This window comes from Ambystoma mexicanum, chromosome 3q (genome assembly GCF_040938575.1).
Source record: "Ambystoma mexicanum isolate Mex_15411 chromosome 3q, UKY_AmexF1_1, whole genome shotgun sequence".
NCBI classification, from domain to species: Eukaryota; Metazoa; Chordata; class Amphibia; order Caudata; family Ambystomatidae; genus Ambystoma; species Ambystoma mexicanum.
Genome location: NC_090926.1, coordinates 659,660,452 through 659,678,858, shown reverse-complemented (window position 1 = coordinate 659,678,858; position 18,407 = coordinate 659,660,452). Strand labels below are relative to the sequence as shown.

Sequence of the window (18,407 nt, the reverse complement as noted above, 5' to 3'; positions counted from 1 at the left end):
ATTCCTGAGAGTGCTGCTAAGTGACCTTAAGAGAGATCTGTGGGTTGCCACGCTGAGAGGGATCTGCATGGGTCCAACACAGAGAGGGATCTTCCAGGAAGTTCAGAGGGATCTGCAGGTCTCACCATCAAGAGGGATTTGTATTGCCCCAACCTAGAGGGATCTTTGACATTCTAATTCTTTCATACGATCTGGAGGATCTGTTGAGTGTGCCCCAAACAGGTTTTGAGAAGAATCTGGATACTCCCAGGCTCCTGAGAGTTATCTTAGAGGACCTTCTGAAAGACATTTAGGGGCATTTGAGTTAGAGATGATTGACCCCCAAAGTGCAATGAGTACCACCTCTTCAAATGAACTAGGGAGAAAGCCTCCTACAAATACCTACAAGGCTCTGCCTCAGAATATCACCTCCTACGAGGTATCTAACACTCACCCTCATTGATATATATGTGGACCTTGAATGTGGATCTGGAATGGATGCCCCCCGAGTCTGGGGAGAGGGTGGTGGGTTCTATATATATATATATTATCCAGACTTCCCGGGAGGGATCTGGAAAGTTCCAAACCCTGGTAGTCTCAGATTGGTGGGGGCAGTGCCGGAGTCAGACATTTACAGTATTTCAGCTGGAATGGACTCCAAACCTTGTGGCACCCAAAGAATGTTAGTAGCTTTTCTTGAGTGGCCATTTTGGGTTTCAGATCCCCAACTAGGTGGCGATCTTTGTTCTGCTGTGCAGACTACAAAACATGTGACCTTTTGTTAGGGTGGCCAACTGTCCCATATTTTGCGGGCTCGTCCTGTATTTGGGGACTCTGTCTCGCAGTTTGCAGAGTGGCTGTGCGGGACACAGGTTGTCCCGACTTGCTTTGTGCCCTGGAGTGTGACTCTCAGGAGACAGCAAGTCGGGACAATCTGCGTCAAGCACAACCACTCTGCAAACTGAAGTGGCCATCTACACACCATGATGCTGCCGCCTGCTGCTACCTGCAGTTTTCTTTCTTTGGGTGGCGCAGCGGCCCCGAATCCTTTTTTGAGCTTGCAGGTCGAGCTGCTGCTGCTGTTCCAGTGTTGCTGCTAACGCTCAGACACCAGTCTTCATTCCAGTGCTAAAGCTTTGTCCCTGGGGTCGTGACCATCATCTCCCAAGGACAAACCATTTGCAATGCAATACAGCCAGGTCTAAAGAGCCAACAAATGGCGCGGCCAAACGTGAATGACGATGTGAGGTCATCACTGCCTTGTGGGCAAGTATCGCGCAAAAGGATCTCAAAAAGTTGACCGCCCTACCCTTTGTCATTTTTGACCACCCTACCCTTTGTCACCTGTGCGCCCCCTCCCCCTCTGAAATGTTAGCCTTGGTGCACCCCTGGACATATGCAGGCAAACATGCCTAGCTGACTTTTAACTCTATGATGTATACCGCTATCGACTGCTTTTGACTGTGTTTCACAAGCGTCGTGATAACTCCGGGTCTGGGCGCTATATAAATGAAATAAATAAATAAGGATGCGCCCAGATAACATTTTGTAGCGCCCCGGCATATCGTGGCTATCTCTTGGCAGGGGGTAAAGAGAAGGGGCTGTGGCAGCCGAGCAGAGGACGTCGGCTGGCTCGTGCAGCAGGTGAAGCGGAGCCGAGCATCCCGTGGACGAGAGATGTCGTTTGCATACGGCAACGCGCGGCAGTTCACATTTCAACTCCTGAGGAAGGGACTGAAAGGGACCAGCCAAGGACCCCGTCGACAGAGGCATCTGCATTTCTGCACGGGAGGGGTGGGGGGGGGGGGCGCTGCACCGGTACAGAGAGGAGCCATGACATCTGTGCGGGAGCAGGGAGGGTGAACTCACAGCGGACAGGAGGGCTCGTGCAACTTGGCCGCGGGGCAGAGGGAGGCGGGCAGCGCTCGCTTGTGCGCAGGAGATGCGCTCGCACCTGTCACGGGCGCAGCGGGATCTCGGCGCGGGGCACGCTCCTCCAGGGACGGCAGCATTGCAAGGTAGAGCAGAGTCGCGCGCACCTGGTGTGATTCGCTCTCTGTGACGTGCAGACTCTCGCCCTCGGTGTGAGTTTCACAACTTGCAGCGCTGTTTCCGTCACAGGGTGTGACGGAGACTCGCAGCAGGGGTTTGCGCCGTATATGTTACAGCTCTGGGGTGTAAGCTGGGTGGAGCAGCCTCGGAGGCGTGCACTGTGCTTCCTTTCAGTGTGCGGGTCTGTCTTCGCCCTATTGTCCAAGTCGTGCCCATACACATATAGGGCAGTCCAAATCTACCTGCAGTGAGGCTCCTCCCCTTCCAAGGGACGCGCTTCATAGAGTCGGCTAGGGGTACGTCGGCAGTAAAGGCGCGCATGGGAAGAAGAGGGGGTGCTGGAATATACAGTGAAGTGTACCACAGCTGGTTCCCCCATGCTATGGCCCCCTGGAGCCCTTAACATGGAGGACCCCGGCCTGTGGCTCCCATGGCACCCCCGGTGGGCACCCCAGAGCCTCTGCCTCACAGCCTCTCCAGGGGTTTCCTACTGACCCTCTGCTCCCTGCTCCTGTCCCTCACCATCCTGTACTGCTTGACAGAGAGGTGCCCGGCTCCTCTGGCGCCTCCGGAGCAGGACGAAGGTCCCCGGGCCAGACACAGGCTGCTGCGCCGGCTTGGGGTACAGCAGAGTGACAGCCTCCTGACCCCATTGGAAGAAGGCAGTCGGAAGCTCCCCCAGGCCCTAATCATTGGGGTGAAGAAGGGGGGCACGCGCGCCCTGCTGGAGTTCCTACGAGTCCACCCGGACATCCGCGCCGTGGGAGCCGAGCCGCACTTCTTCGACAGGAACTACGAGAAGGGCTTCGCATGGTACAGGTGAGTTGCTGCGGCACCTGTGAATGCATGAATGATTGACACTTAAAAAGAACATGCTCTCCCCGAGTCCAGCCATCCCTAGACGTGATAATTAACTGGTAAAAAAGAAACGACGCTTGAAGTACACGGGCCATTAACTGTATTAATGCATAGTCAATGAATGCGTGGCTACAGGGGGTACATGCGAGTTACTTTCCAATACATCAACCATATTAAATGCCCTCAAGACTCAAGTCGAGGGTACACGCAGGTGGACGGAGTCCACCCACTTTTTTCCAAGGATGGACTCAGACCCTCCTCCCCCCAGCTAAAATGAGAAACTTTGAATGCCCTCTTTGAATTTATGAATTGAAGCCGACCTTGGGGATCAAACCACAGTAATCAGGTTTGCATTATGGACACTTCACCACTACACTATCTAATCTGATGAAACATCACCAACAACTAAAGGTGACATTTCTCAGTTCGGTAACATGCACACCTTTTATCGTTTTCAAAAACCCTATGAAAAGAAAATATCCTCTCTTGGTTTTGTGTGTGTTGATTTTCTGAAAGGCAAATGCCATTCGTCCTGTGCAATTAGGGTGGTTATACAAAGCCAATTTAATGAAATGTGCATATTTCACCTTGATATGCTAATTTCTGGTGATGTCACACCCCATGGCGTTTGTTGATGAGTCCCTCCACTTTAATATGTAGGACTTGACCCCTGAATGCCCTGCATTTCATATGGTTTAAATGAGTCGGGCCAGTTAGCAGGGGGTGCATTGTTCTGGTTAATATAGGGGCATTGAAAGAAGTGTACCAACAAAGTAGTGGAACTGTGACTCCGATGGCAGACAGAGTAGGAAGGAAGGGGCAACGTGCAACACGTTTTTCAATGGGTGCAGTCACACTGGTTGACAGCCAATTGAGTTGAACCTGATTTCAGTTTAGCTGTAACTGATATCCAGGTGGTTAAGTGGAGATGTGTGCTTTAACTTCACAAAGAACAGTTATGGAATGCTGAAAATGGTTGCCAAAAGCAGTGGAACTTTTAACAGTACAAAATAAAAGTAGTGGAACACCGCTCCCGACCGTTCCCACTGACTTCGACCACTGTATGGGGGCGTTCATTGACTAGGAATTAACGACTCAGCCATGATGTATATTAGCAATTTAATGTGACAAACCTGCCTACCATGAAGCGGTGGAGGGGCAGGATCCTCTCACCGCACGTACCCCCCCGCCTCCAACACTTCTAAAACACACACCATTCCATGGCTGGTCTAACGTGTATGCCCGTCCCACAAGTCAGCATTTTGGATGCGTGCATGACCCCTTATCACCAGCATTTCTGATGTCTGCCTATTCTGGCCCAGCGTTGCTGATGTGTGCATGCTACCTCCCTCACCATTTCCGTTGTATGCATCAGACCCACCTCGCCATTTCTGGGGTGTGCGTGACAGCTCTTACACCATTGCTGCTGTTATGATGAGACACCCTTAGCATTTTCTGTTGTATTCATGGCAACCCCCCCACCCTAGCCTTTCTAGTGTGTGCATAACGCCTTCTTCAACATTTCTGATGCATGCATTACACCTCTAGCATAACTGCTGCATGCATGCCATCCCCTCCACAATTTATGATGCATGCATTACACCTCCAGCGTAAACTGCTGCATGCATGCCACCCCGCCACCATTTCTGATGCATGCATTACACCTCCAGCATAAATGCTGCATGCATGAGGCCTCCTCCACCGTTTCTGATGCATGCATTCGACCGCCAGCATAACTGCTGAATGCGCAACATTTCTGGTGCCTGAAGGAGATCTCCTCCACCATTATTCCTATACGCATGAGACCTCGACCAGCATGTCAAGTGTGTGCATAATGACAACTCCTCCCCAATTTCTGGTGTATGCCGAGACCACCACCTGCTCCAGTTTTTCGGCTGTTTTCATAACACCCCATTCAACATCTCTGCTCTGTGCAGGAGGCCTCCTCGTGCATTTCAGCTGTATGTATGATACCTCCTCCAGGTTCTGGGGGGCTATAGCCCCGGGTCTTTTGGTTGTAGTCCCAGATAGAAGCTCAGGGGCTACAACCAAAAGGCTAGCTCGCCCTGAGTCCCGACAGTCCCGACATTAGCATAGCCCCAGATCTTTTCCAGACCTAGCAAAACCCCAACATTAGTCTAAGGGCCCGATTCATGGAATGTTTTGCACAGTTCAAAGTGACTTTGTACTGCTGACTCAAACCCTGAATCATGGAACAATGTATTTTTGCAGTGCAAAGTCATTGCAAAGTCGTTTTGTACTGCTCACATGACTTTGTACTGAATTTGAAAAATACACTTTGCACAGTTTCATGAATTCGGGTTTGTGTCAGCAGTGCAAAGTCACTCTGAACCGTGCAAAGAAATTCCATGAATCAGGCCCTGAGTGACAACTAATGAAGGCTCCTATTGCAACTTCACACTTGCACAAGGACGTGAATGGACACATCCTCTGCATAGAATGGTGAAAATTGTCGTAGAAAATACAGAAATGTAAAGAGAAAAAAAAGTACTGGAACACCGCTCCCGACCGTTCCTGCTCCCTTCGATCACTGGTTCCTGTCCCGTGACAGCCACACTCTGCTGCATATCTTTTTCGACATTCCCTCCCCCAAACATTTCTGATATTCCCGCTCCTCTTCCACCAGTTTATGATGTGTACAGGGACCCTGGCGCAGCAATTCAGATGTGTGCAAGCCCCAAATGGCAACATTCTGATTTGCCCACGACACCAGTCCCAATATCGGCGCGTGTGCGTCATCTTCTCCATTTCTGATGTGTGCCTGGAGACTTCCTAACATTTCCATTCTGTGTCCACTTACGGCCTTTGAGAGACAAGCCCCTTTCCGCAAATGTTTAAAAACAAACAAAAAAAAGTATTATGCGTTATCATTTTCTGTGAGAGCGAGTGGGGCATGGTTGCGACGAGGGGACGGATCCCAGCCCATCCGATCTGCACTTCCTACGGCGCGGGTTAGGGCCACTTTTGTTTAATATTAAACGCATTCATCGACACGTATCATTCACGTAGACACGAGCGCCATGTTCCGTTAACCATCCGCCCAGCACCCAATCGCAGCGGCTGCCGCTGCTTCCATGCGCGAGTCTCCAGTGCCCCTCGCAGGCCAGCGCCGGCCAGCACCTCCATCTGGGGAAGCTGCGCCTGAGCGACTCTTTCTCGCCACGAAGCCCCGTCTGCCCCGCAGAAATGGACCCTTTCGTTTCCTGCGTTTCGGGATGTATTTAGCTTTCTTTAAAGTTGGACATTTTATATCACAGATTTCCATAGCTCAGTCGGGAGGAACTTAAACATGATTAACTCAAATGACGAAACGAAATATTTTCTTCATAAACTATAGCAAAATGTTCGCCATTACAGAGAGCGTAACGAGGACGAAACCGGCCGTTACTAAAAACGCGGATGCATCCGCGTAAAATGACACCTGTAGACTCGGCCCCACCCGATGACGAAGCCCACGGGACTTCGAAAGCGAACGCACTATTCAATGCGTGCATCATGTTTCCAGCGAGACCAATAAAAGGTGCCAGGCTGCACTTTGTGTGTAGTTTTATTATAATTTTCGTAGTTGCACCTCAAACATATGGTGAGGTTAAAATATGTCAGCTGAGGATTCCGTGCGTCTGATTTCTAAAGCGTTTTCCAATGGAATTGTACCATTGTAAAACACTTTTGTAAACCATGCCCCATGTCTCTGCAGCACCATTTTTCCAGTCCATGAATTTAATTCGAAAGCTAATGCATTCTGGGAGATGTATTTGACCATGACCTAAATCCACGTTTGAATTTGGTGATAAATGCACTTTGGCAACACAGTCTGAGTGCACATTGTACTACACACGTTGACTGCTATAGACAAAAGAAAAGGGAGCTCAGAAAAAAAAAATCTATTTCCCATATGGGGTGGCTTACATTAGTTGTAAAAAAAGAAAGGAGATGGAACAGGGTTGTGCAGAGGGTGGCTGGAGAGGATGAGGCGTAGGCCATGGTAATGTCTGCAATGCGGGCTTGGATTCCTGGTTAATGCCCACTGTTCCAGCATTCTCATTGCCCAAGGAACGTTTGTTGGGTCCTAATTGTGTGATAGAAACACGTCTGCAGGGCTGTACTATTAGATAACGGACAGCCCCAGAGTTAATGTCCTGAGTATAACAGGGGAATTCAACAAGGTCTACCACTGACATTACCTGCTGGTACAGGCCTTGATTGCCATTAACACCATAGGGTTACAACAGACATCAGTGCATGCCCGTCATTGCAAATATAGTGACATAGTATACCTTTCCTCTCCAAGCTTCCTTCATTTCCACTTACCCTAGCTCCTGTTCAACAGTAGTCCTTCTTCCCTCTTCATTAACTTAAAGATGGCTTAAGGTCTATCTACTGTGGCCCGGGAGAGCAGTGGAACTGAAGATGGGCCTGGAAGGTTGTGGGGGGGAGAAGCCACACAGATGGTTGCTCCGAACACAAGCTTCCCCCCTTAAACACAGTCTGCGTTGTGAGTAAATTGATTGGTTGAAGCACCCACTCAGGGTGCTAGGGTATTTTGTTAGCTCATTAGGGTAATGAACTGAACAACCTTGTGCGTCATTGTCCACTAGTGGTGCAGGAAGGGTGGGGCCCTTGCCAGCTGGACACTTTGTGCACAGCGAATTAGACGACATTGAAACTGTATTTCTTCTCATCAGCCGCTGCATGAAACGTCCATTCTATGGGAGAAGCTACCACCCTGCAATATTGATAATGAAGTAAGATGTATGTTCTGCTGTGAATACCTTGCAAGCAGCGTCCCAACTTGGCATGGTTCTTAAACAGATCTTGAGGGCTGGTCCTAAAATCACTGGTTGTTCGTTTGCACTACACAATTCGCCATCTGGGCATTTTACGTACTAACTAGCTGCACCCAGTGTGCAATACACCAATCTAGCTCTCGGTCACTCTCTCTAAACTCCCTTTCTCCTCCGTCTTTCTCTGTCTCTCAATGTCTCACTCATTGGGGCCAATTCATGGAAAAGTGCACATTAATCCCGCAAGGGCCACGCGCCGAGAACAACACTGCGCAATCCTGCACGCAGAATAAAATATATGTGCCCCGCGTATTCATGGAATTTTCTGGGCAAGGTAACTGTATATGCAAGTCGCGGATGGAAAGCCCCCGTCATGCTCCCCCATAAAGCAAAGAAAGCCAGTACAGATACCTTTGTATGTTCCCCTGGGTGAGAATACATGCATCCTTCAAACAATTTGTGGGTCCTCCACAAGCGTGCCTGCATCTCGAGGACCCTGCGCGGGGTCCCCTGTAACTATTACCGGTATCCCGACAACATGCGTACGATGTATAGTAACATGGGTAAAACTCAGAAAATCTGCGTGTACCCCTAAATCTGACATGCAAACCCACCTCTGCACTGTGATTGCAATGCACAAGTGTACTTACGACTGTCTTCGGGTGGCGGAGAGATGGAGAGATTTGCGGGGGCATTTTATAGGCAGTAGGTTACACGGTCACATCCATGATTATGCTTTGTCGTGCTCATTTGTGGGCGTGCTATGGACTGACTGCCACCTGTCCCTTGTAAACCCACTTTTTCCGTTGTTCTTCCTCACTTTCCGAGTTCCGCCCCCTACTCCGCCCTCTTCACAGGCCTCGCTCATGCTCAGCATGGTGTCTCGCTCAAGGCACTCAGCCGCTGGCAGAGACATGCCGAGCCTGCGTGAAGTCCGTGCAAGTTAGGAAAGTGCCACACAGTGGATTCCATGAATAGAAGAATGGGGTTTCACACGCAGAATGGCACGCCAATCCCTGATTTTCCACGCAAATAATTTCATGAACCGCCCCTTTGTCTTTTTCTATGTCTTTCCTCCTCTCCCCCTCTCTCTCTCCTCTCTCTGTCTCTCTTTCTCTATCCCCACCCCCCCGCCTCTCTCTCTCTCTATCTGGCAGGGTAAGGGAAGCATTGTCTGGTACACGTTAGCTAGAGCCAAACATGGTGTTGCTGACAAAAGTGCAACCAGAGAAAAACACATACAGACATCTTGAAGGAGAGGGAGGTTGAGGTGCTGTATTTGTTTATGGTTACAAGTAGAATGAAAGAAGACGTGACAGAGGCATTGCCTGAGGTCGGGACCAGCCTGGTAGAGACACTCATTGCCAGTGCTTGTGTCCTGCCAGAATGATGCCATCACACTGAGGTTGCACTGTCTGTATGAGGGGTATATGATGAGAACAAAGATAGGCTATTTTGGGGGTGCTGCTATTATAACAGATCATATTAATGGTCAAGCTGCCCAGGCTCCAGAGTCTACAGTTGTGTTTGCTGCTTTCTATTTTTTGTTAATTATTAGTGTTTGGCTTACGGTAACAAATGTTAAACTTCAGCAGCGCCACAATCAGCATCCATCATGCAAAATAAAAAAAAATGATTTAGTACTAATTAATTGTTTTTAATCTGACAATTATTCTTTACGAGAAGAAAAAAACATTTTGAGAGACAACATATTGTGAATTTTCAGCAAAAGACGCTGTTTTAAAAAAGAAAAGGATTGAACTAACATTCTAAACATTATAAACTGGCTCTTTTTAAAACTTTACAACTAAAACTAATGATCACTTCCAGTATTTAATTAAGTTGTAATGGGAATGTTAAATGTATCTTCTTGAACACGGAACTTTATCAAGATCTAAAATTAACAGATGCATACTTTTCTGATAGAAGTGTATTATTCCGCTGTGTGGAGTTTGATACACTCCAATTGCCCCCCATTGAAATATCCCAGTAAGAAAGGGGAATGGACAAAATAATACCAATAAGAGTTCCTGGTTGCTTGGCATAACATCGCAGCTCATTTTAGGTACATGAGATGGACCACAGACCGTTATATTTGATAAATATGCATGTGATTCTGTGTGTGTCTTTCTGTGCTCAAATTATAATGGTGTCAAAAGCTACTTTAGACTCTCATTAGTTTGCATTCTGGGACTGATAGTGTCCCATTCACATTATGAAAATAATGCTAGAATGGCCACTTTTGGTTTGACATCTTTATGAGTTTTTATATTTTCAGCTTGCTTTACTATGTGGTTTGTGTGTTTCAAAAGTAAACTCTATAAAAAAAAGTATAATTGTAGTTCTTGAAAGCCAAACAAATTATATATGTGCACTAAGTATAGATCATAATATATGTGGAAAGTGTTTAATTAATGCTCAGCTTCATAGTTTAATCAAAGTGTGTGGTCCAGGAAAAATAATGTAATCACACAATGCACTATGCGCAAAACGTGGGGGTCCCTAGAATTAATTTAGTTTTTTGCTATTCTAAACAAAAGCCTTCCTTGCACTGGTGGAGATTTAATTTACTGGAGGTGCAAAATGGGCCCCCGTGTGCTTTATTTCTGAGGACCCCAAGGCTGTCGCCTACAGTTGCATTATTGTAGCAACGGTGCTTCTTCAGCCCCATCACTTGATTTGACAGGATGATTTATAATCTCACCAGCTAATCAGGGCACTAGGGATCTTAGTGTAGGGGACTCATCACCGCAGAACGAACCAACATTAATTTCTTCCTCTACTGCTATCTTATTCTTAAGTTGACTGGGCATGGCACAGCTCTGTCCCTAAAGAACACGGGCCTATTTGCTATGCCTTCTTATGCTATGTTAATGGGTCTTTTAGAGGGCAGCCTCTGACCTTTTCATTGTCTCTAGGCACTTCAGTATATAGAGAAATAGAGGTGGCACCTCCAGGGGATAGACCAGAACAGTACATGGTTGATTTGTTGCAATGCTGATGTTTGAACATCCCATAATGCAGGGCTCTGTGTGGTGTGGACGTTTTAGATAGTTTGAGTTGTCTGGAGCAGTGGTTAATGTTGAAGAGTTGTTAATGTAACTTGATTGAGTGATTGCCTGTGGAGTCTGTAGGAGTGCTGTTTAAGGGCAGTGTGAAGAGTTGTGTTGGTCTAGCTATGGTGTGTAAGTGTGGTGTTTAGGAACATTTAGTGCAGACACGTGTTTTGGGGTGGTATACGTTCCATTCTGTTAATCTGTGCTTGTTCATTGTTGGAGTTGTGTGTAAAGCTGTGTTGTCAGATAGAATGGGGGCGGGGTTAAGAATGATGGTTACTGTTGCTATACGTTGCTCAGTATGACACCCAATAACAATGGAGGTCATGCATTTTGATTTTGGAAGCATCACAGATGCTTCATTTATTAGCTTGCATCCATTCAAACCATGCTTTCCAGGCGATTGTATGCCTTGTTATGCTATATCATGTGATGTTTCATCAAAACATTCTATGTCAGGTCACACTATGCCAGCGCACACATCGAGGACCCACAATGTGTGGTCACGTGCCTGCAACGTTCCTTCTGACTGTCTTCTGACACCTTCAGACACTCCAACTGTACCACACCGTGGCTTGCATTGGCACTATGGTACAATGCAGCTATAAATGCACTAAGAACTAGCAACTGACCGAGCCATCCAAGAGCAACATCACAATCACAGCATTACTATGATGGCATGTACCAATACAATGTTAATTTCCTCTTTAAATCCTGTCATTTCTGTGGCAATGTCCTGAGACCAATGCGGTTTAAATGCACTCTTTTCTGCTAATTTAACGGTAGTACCCACAAACATTCCTTAAGGGACAACGGGCCCTAGGCGAGTAGGTTTCCAGTGGGAATGGCACATCATGCGCTCAGAACCAAAAAACAATCTGTCACGGGAACTAGCAAGTGAAATGGGATAATAGGAGAAGGTCATGGAGGATTTACACTGAGTGTGGCAGATGTGCGAGCTAGAAAGGTTTAGAGGTACAGATGGTGAGTGGAAATGGGGAGGTGAAAACATTTACACAGACAAGCATTTTCACATTACTGCGGTAATCAGCGAATAATACATTACAAAAGGGATTATATCAGAGAATAATTACCGTGGAAATACAAGGCAGCATAAGTTGACCCCCTCCATTATGTTTCCACAGGAATCTCCCCCGGGGGGACTATCAGAGCAATAGAATGAGGGGTAACAATGGGGGGCATCGGCCAATGGTGAATACCGCTTTGTTGGTGCAACTGGGAAAGTGCCATGGCCCAGTGGGTCGTGATCAGTTAATGATGGGGGCCTTGGCCGTGGGCCTTGCCAAGGAAATTCTCTAGGTGTGGGAAGTGACATCCATCTTTACTCAGAGTCCCCCGCTGCTCAGGCCATGATCACATAGATGGGATATCAGTGATCAACAAAGAGATCCAAAATATCAAAATTACTTCATGGGTGATATCGACGAACGGACGCTGACTTATGTTGATCGTCACTTTCCACACTCACCGACTTGACCAAGTTTTGTTTCACTCAATCATATCATCTTAACTCTGTCTTAACTAAACTTTTTTGAATATATATGTATTTATAAATACAGATAAGAACAAGATGGGAAGATGAATCCTTCCGTGCCCTGGCGGGCAGGAAGCAACAGCTGATAGGCCTAAGACTCATAAAACAGACACTCTTGGGTGGCTCTGCACATTGCCTATGAGATACTTGTGCTTTTGTTGCTAGTCTGGAAACACAGAACATTTGACAATGTAAAAGTGTACACCCCACTCACAAGCATAGCATGTTTTCAATGGTATTTCAGCTGCTTGCCTTTGCCTTCTTTGCGCCTAATTGATTAAATGAGTAGGATCTGAAGCGGCCATCTGATAAGTTGTTTTTTGTTCAGCAGTTCCAGGCATTGTTTTGTCTGTGTATGTTATGCATTGTCATTAGATAGTATGTATTTTGCACAGCGCCTTGAAACTGGTTTTTCCTGGAAATGAGTTGAGCCTGATAAAAAAAACGGTACTACTTAAAATGCAGTAAAGCCCCACAAATATCGCCTACCAAACCTTTTTTGTGTGGCCTATGTCAGGCGTCATTTTATTTGTTTTACTAGCATTTCATTCTGAATGTTTTTTCGGATTGAAATGAGTTCTGCTTTCATCCTTTCCCTAGCGCTTCTATTGTAAATATCCCGATTCGAGGCTTTTCTTTCAAACCTGCTCTGTTTTTCAGCATTTCCGGAAAACTCCAATTAGTCCGTCTTTTAATTTGCAGTTTTAAATCCCCACAAAAAATGCAATTCTCATGGTGTCGGGTTTTCTTGTCTGGTGGCGCAATGTCGTCATTGGCATTACACGACGATCGACGGTGCTTTGTAAAATAGCAATAGTAAAACTGGGCGTTTTGTTAACCTGAATAAGTAACAGCGTTTCCTCATAGAATTCGATAAACGCAGGTGTACTGTTTTCACGAAAAGGCACTGGACGTTATACTGTATTTCACAATTATCCACAGGAAGGACAGTCCCCACATGAAATGCAATTTATTTTCTGAAACTATTGTACAGGGTTGCACCAGGCTGAACTCATTGGGCCGTTTTTTTTTCTTGAAGAGATGGGCCAAAAAGCGAGGAAGGCGCGCAGCTGCAGGCCAACCTTGGGTTTCCCTTCCTCTGTGCAGGAAGTGAGGGTGTAAACAAAACAGGGAGATTTTAATAAGAAAACAGCAGCTTTTGCATGCGCCCCCAAAGCGGGGACACAGGCAGTGCGCCTCAAACATCGCGAGGCCAGTCGAAGGGGCTCAGGATACAAGTGACATTCGAACTCTCTGTGGCAGCCTGGCTGCCCTATACATCAGTGGCCGCCTGTACAAAGATGTTTGCACCTGGGGCGTGCTAAGCGCATGCTACGTCCTTGAGTGGGTGAAATGACAGTCTTTTGCACGTGTGCTCATTTTTGAAGCTCAAACTGCCAATGTAACTTACTTTGTCCACTGACTTTTTCCCACACACAACACGGTGTGATAGGAGGGCATGTCGAAGGTTATGCTCGTACTGCCAAACTAATATCTGTCTAATACAAACATATGAAGGCTCCCAGGCCTTGGATACATTCAGCTCACTTAGATGCAAGGGGACGAGGAAAGGGAAAGTGACATAATACTTGCGTGTCAACACAAGTAGTCAAAATAGTAGAAAGAAGAGGGAAAGTGACAAAATGCAAGTGTGTGCGCAATGACTGTTTACATATAATCCGTTAAAAGTCCCGGGACCTAGGAGCAAAGGACACGAGTACCAACCTGGACCTTAGGGGCTCAGAATGATTGCATGATTTAGGGTCCAATTCATGGAACTTTTAGCACGGTGCAAAGGGACTTGGCACTGGTGCAAAGTCACGTTGCACTGCAAACAAACACCCGGATTCATAGAGCGGTGCAAAGTGTATTTTTGCCATGCAATGTTACCTTGCTCCACTTTACCACCAGTGCAAATTGATTGTCTCTATCTGGATTCTGGACACCTTGCTGCCAGAGAGTTGTAAACATGTAGCCCTCCAACAAGTAGGTCTGATCAATTTCCTTTGCACACATGTAGATGTCTTACTCCAATTTGTCTTTTTTTTCCTATTTAAAATCATGTAATTTCGTGTACATTATGTCTGGCTTTTCATGTACATTTTTCAGTAAGGGATTTTGTAGGAAAGATTAATCTGATATTTCTAATGGTTCAACAATATTCTTACAAACCCATTATGCAGGCGTAATCGTGAGTAAATCAGAGCTACATTGAGTCACCTTTGACTAAATTACTTTTTAGAATAAGGGTAAGCGAAATACATGAACAATCAACATCTGTTACCTGGCAACAGTCGGTAAAATAGCTCATTGAGTGAAGAGCTTGCCGCACACATCAGTGTTAAGCATTGCAGTATACTATGTTATGGTATGACATTCAGCTTCATATAACGCACAGTCTCCTGAATAAAGCCTCTTGGCGCTATAACAACGCCAGGTGATAGCTGAATCTACATTTCATTCTTCTGTCGTAGTGTAGAAATAGGAATATATTTTTTTTGTGAAACTCCAGATTGTTCCGGAAAGGACGGATATCTGGAGATAGAGAATTCCATAATCATGCAGCCTGAGCCAAAAAAAATGCAGGGCACCTGATTTTACCAGTCTAGCTTTTGGACCAATAAGGAATCTGGAAGAGACTGACCATAACACTCATATTGCTGTGTACTTCGTGAGGTTAAAGTGGCGCATGGTTATAATAAGCAGTCCACTGGACATTAATTAGGCACTCAATACTAATTTAGCATTCCTGCATAGTGATGGACTCCATTGAACTTCCCGTGTCAAATTATTACCCAGTAAAGTGTTGTTCTTTTGAGCTCCTACAGAGATTGGAGTGATATTCAGCCTCACCCTGCAGGTCTCTGATGTGCAAAACCACCTGGGCGTCACCACCATCTTTATATATATATATAATATAACTCCAAACGAGTGGAAGAGCTCTGCTAATGGCTGAATATAAATACTGCCTAATATTATTTCCAACGCTTCCAACACTTAGATGCAATTGTGAATGTTAGCATGTGCCACACTTAGATAGAATTGTGAACATTAGCCTGAGTCGCATATAGATTGAATTATGAAGGTTAGCAAGTGCCACACTTAGATGGAATTATGAAGGTTAGCAAGTGCCACACTTAGATGAAATTGTGAATGACAGCATGTGCCACACTTAGATAGAATTGTGAACATTAGCCTGCATCGCATATAGATAGGGTTGTGAGGTTGGCAAGTGCCACACTTAAATGGAATCATGAATGTTAGCATGCACCACACTTAGACAGAATTCTGAATATTAGCATGTTAAATGTTATATAACCCACTAACCGAAAAAACTCAAACTTTCTGTATACTTGACTCACAAAATAAATCTCACACAACCGTCTCTCGCACAACAAGGCGTGCGCACTTCACCACAACTCAACAACACATAAGCCGCACCGACAGCACGCAAGGACTGACATCTATCCGATACTCCCACCAAAGCTCAGCACACGGTGTATACCGAATTGAAGCTGCCAACAGAACACCACTCCTCACTATCCTACTCCCGCTTCATCTACTAACCCATCCCACCTTCACATTTACAGGTCCGCCAGAGCGCCTGGGGACCAACTCCGTTGGTGACGGTGCACAGTACAAATACCTTTAACATTTAACATTTAACATAATAACAAACTTAATGATGAACCCTGTTGAACTTTAGTGGACAGAGGTTAAAGCCCCAGAAGACTTCCTGGCGAGACCGCTAAATCGGGTACCATTCCAATTGGTAAAGTGAACACACATAGAAACCTTCTACTACTATTGTAAGCACATGTTCATGGCAGAGATCCTCTGGAGACACCACCTACAGATCTGAACGTACACAACAACACACACATACAAGTAGTCAGGCTTTTACATCCACATTCTCTGGGGCCATGAGAATGAGCCCTAGTGTAAAATTAGTACTTATTAGAATGGGACAGTGTACCTTCCTACCATTGTCCAGGCACACACATATGCACACCGGATTGTTCCCCACATAAATGAAGCACAGTAAAACTGGAGACCTATTACAAATCTGCTAAGATCAAACAAGACTATGCCATGGGTGCTGTAGCTCACTCTGATCTGATATTACCTTCTCAAGACTAAAGTCTGTAGGACAGTCTACCATCAACAACAGCCAATCAAGCGTGAACATATGTCCGAATATAGGTAAACCTACATATGGTGCCCTTACCTACTTTTGGAACCCTATGGTCAGGCATGTTTAACAGTCATAAAAGAGCTGAAATAGATCAGTGGAACAGGAAAGGACAGAGATGTCATTTATGGCTCCCAGGGGTCGCACTTGTGACCCCTGAGGTCTCCCTTGCTACTACCGCTGTGGTCTCCCTTACTGCCCCTAAAACATTTTTTTAAATAACTTTTTACAAATTGAAGCTCCTGGGCTGTCGCCAATGCCATGTGCCTCTTTGTTGAGTGGCTGGCTTTCTTGTTCAGGCTTCTTAAAAAACAGGGGATTCCACAAGTGTTACACTTTGAGCAGTGACCCTAAATAAGAAAGAATAGGAATAACTAATCATTTGCCTTTCTAGAATTGTGTACAATAATTGCTAGACTCATTAAATGTTTATTTCAGGCACCCATCAGGGGGTGAGCAACTTTTTTAGTCTGCTCTTAAATACCTCAAATTCTCAATGCAGACAAAATCCTCCAAAAAGCATTAGCAAGAGTAGAATAAGCATCCATTTCGGACTGTGTATTTTGTTTTACGCCAGTTGCAGTTATAACATGTTTTTTTCTGCCAGTACATATGGTGATCCATTCTTGTATGAAATGTATATCACGTTACACTAATATTGTTACCATATTTTTCATAGTGTACATAGAAACAATGCTATGTGATGCCACTTCCTGTTTTGTCAAGGGGTAAACAGTCAAGTTCCATCACTTCCTGTGATGTCAATTTGGGGTGGGGCCAAATGACATCACTTCTTGTGATGTCATCAGAGATCTATGGTCATGTGATATCACTTCCGCTAACCCTGGCATTTTGGTGAAATTACGTTCCTGGGAAAGGATCAACTAGCAGAGTAACTTTGCTGAAAATGTTGGGGGTGGGGGCATGACCACTGATTGAATGGTGCCCCTGCCCAATGAGAGGGACAAATGGAGTGCCACACAAATTTGGGGGGACAAACACCCTTGTCCACCCCTAAAACTACACCCATGTGATCAACAGATTGACTTTAGCACAAGTGCTGAGCGTAAATTCAGTGATCTAAGTGCCATAAATTGTCAATTTCCTTACTCGCTCTTACCAACGGAACCCACTCTGAGGGTGAGTGTTGTGGGTTGCATCCAGAACAGCAAGCCATGCCAACCGCTGCTCGCTTAATGAAGGTAGCAAGAGGAAATAACCCACAAGGCTCCTATTGCCACTGAAACTTGGAACTCTGCTTCCGCCCTCAAGGATGGGAGTGTGCGAGTTCAGGAGCAGGTGAAGCCGATGTGGGAACAGGCCACACTGGGCCTCTATTTCTACCTGCATCCAACGTGCAAGCAGATAGTAGCTCACGCAAAAAAAACAGGACAATCCTGCACAGTCTGAGGAGAATAACAGTGTTATAAAACTGAGCATTAGCTCATAAATCCCATGAGCACTTAATTAGGTCGTGAGGTATTTATTTTTTATTGGTAACACGGCTCCAGTTCTGCAGAACATTTTGATCATTAAACGTCCGCTCTGCCAGAATGAAAGCCTTTTGTGTATTTCAATTTCTTTGGGAAGGAAAACCAGGCCAGTCCATTTGTTTCATGTGTTCATATAGCGGCAGATAGGAACAGTGGTTACCAAAGGGCTGTTGACTACGAAGCTACTCGGGCTTATTGACATGAACCTGGAGAATGCTCTTCGATTCACAAGGAAGGTACCACGAGTAAGTCTTACTGACATTGGACTTACTATTAGTAAGTCAGGAGTAGGGTAGGAGTATGTCAGGGTTTCTCTTAACTAGCTTGAGATCTTAACATCCATGTGAACCAGTGAACCAAAGACCCATGAGCTATTTTTGCTATTGTGAGCTATTTGAGCCCTCTCCAGGTTCCAGT

General features: G+C 45.8%; 1 protein-coding gene across 1 annotated transcript in view; it reads left to right on the top strand.

Moving 5' to 3' along the window:
* The first annotated feature begins 1,815 nt into the window (after positions 1–1,815).
* LOC138582858 (heparan sulfate glucosamine 3-O-sulfotransferase 3A1-like) overlaps positions 1,816–18,407 on the top strand; it is a 329,856-nt gene continuing 313,264 nt past the window's right edge. The window contains exon 1 of the mRNA XM_069654547.1: positions 1,816–2,850. Coding sequence (XP_069510648.1) covers positions 2,462–2,850 — 389 coding nt within the window. The 5' untranslated portion in view covers positions 1,816–2,461. The remainder of the gene's footprint in view (positions 2,851–18,407) is intronic.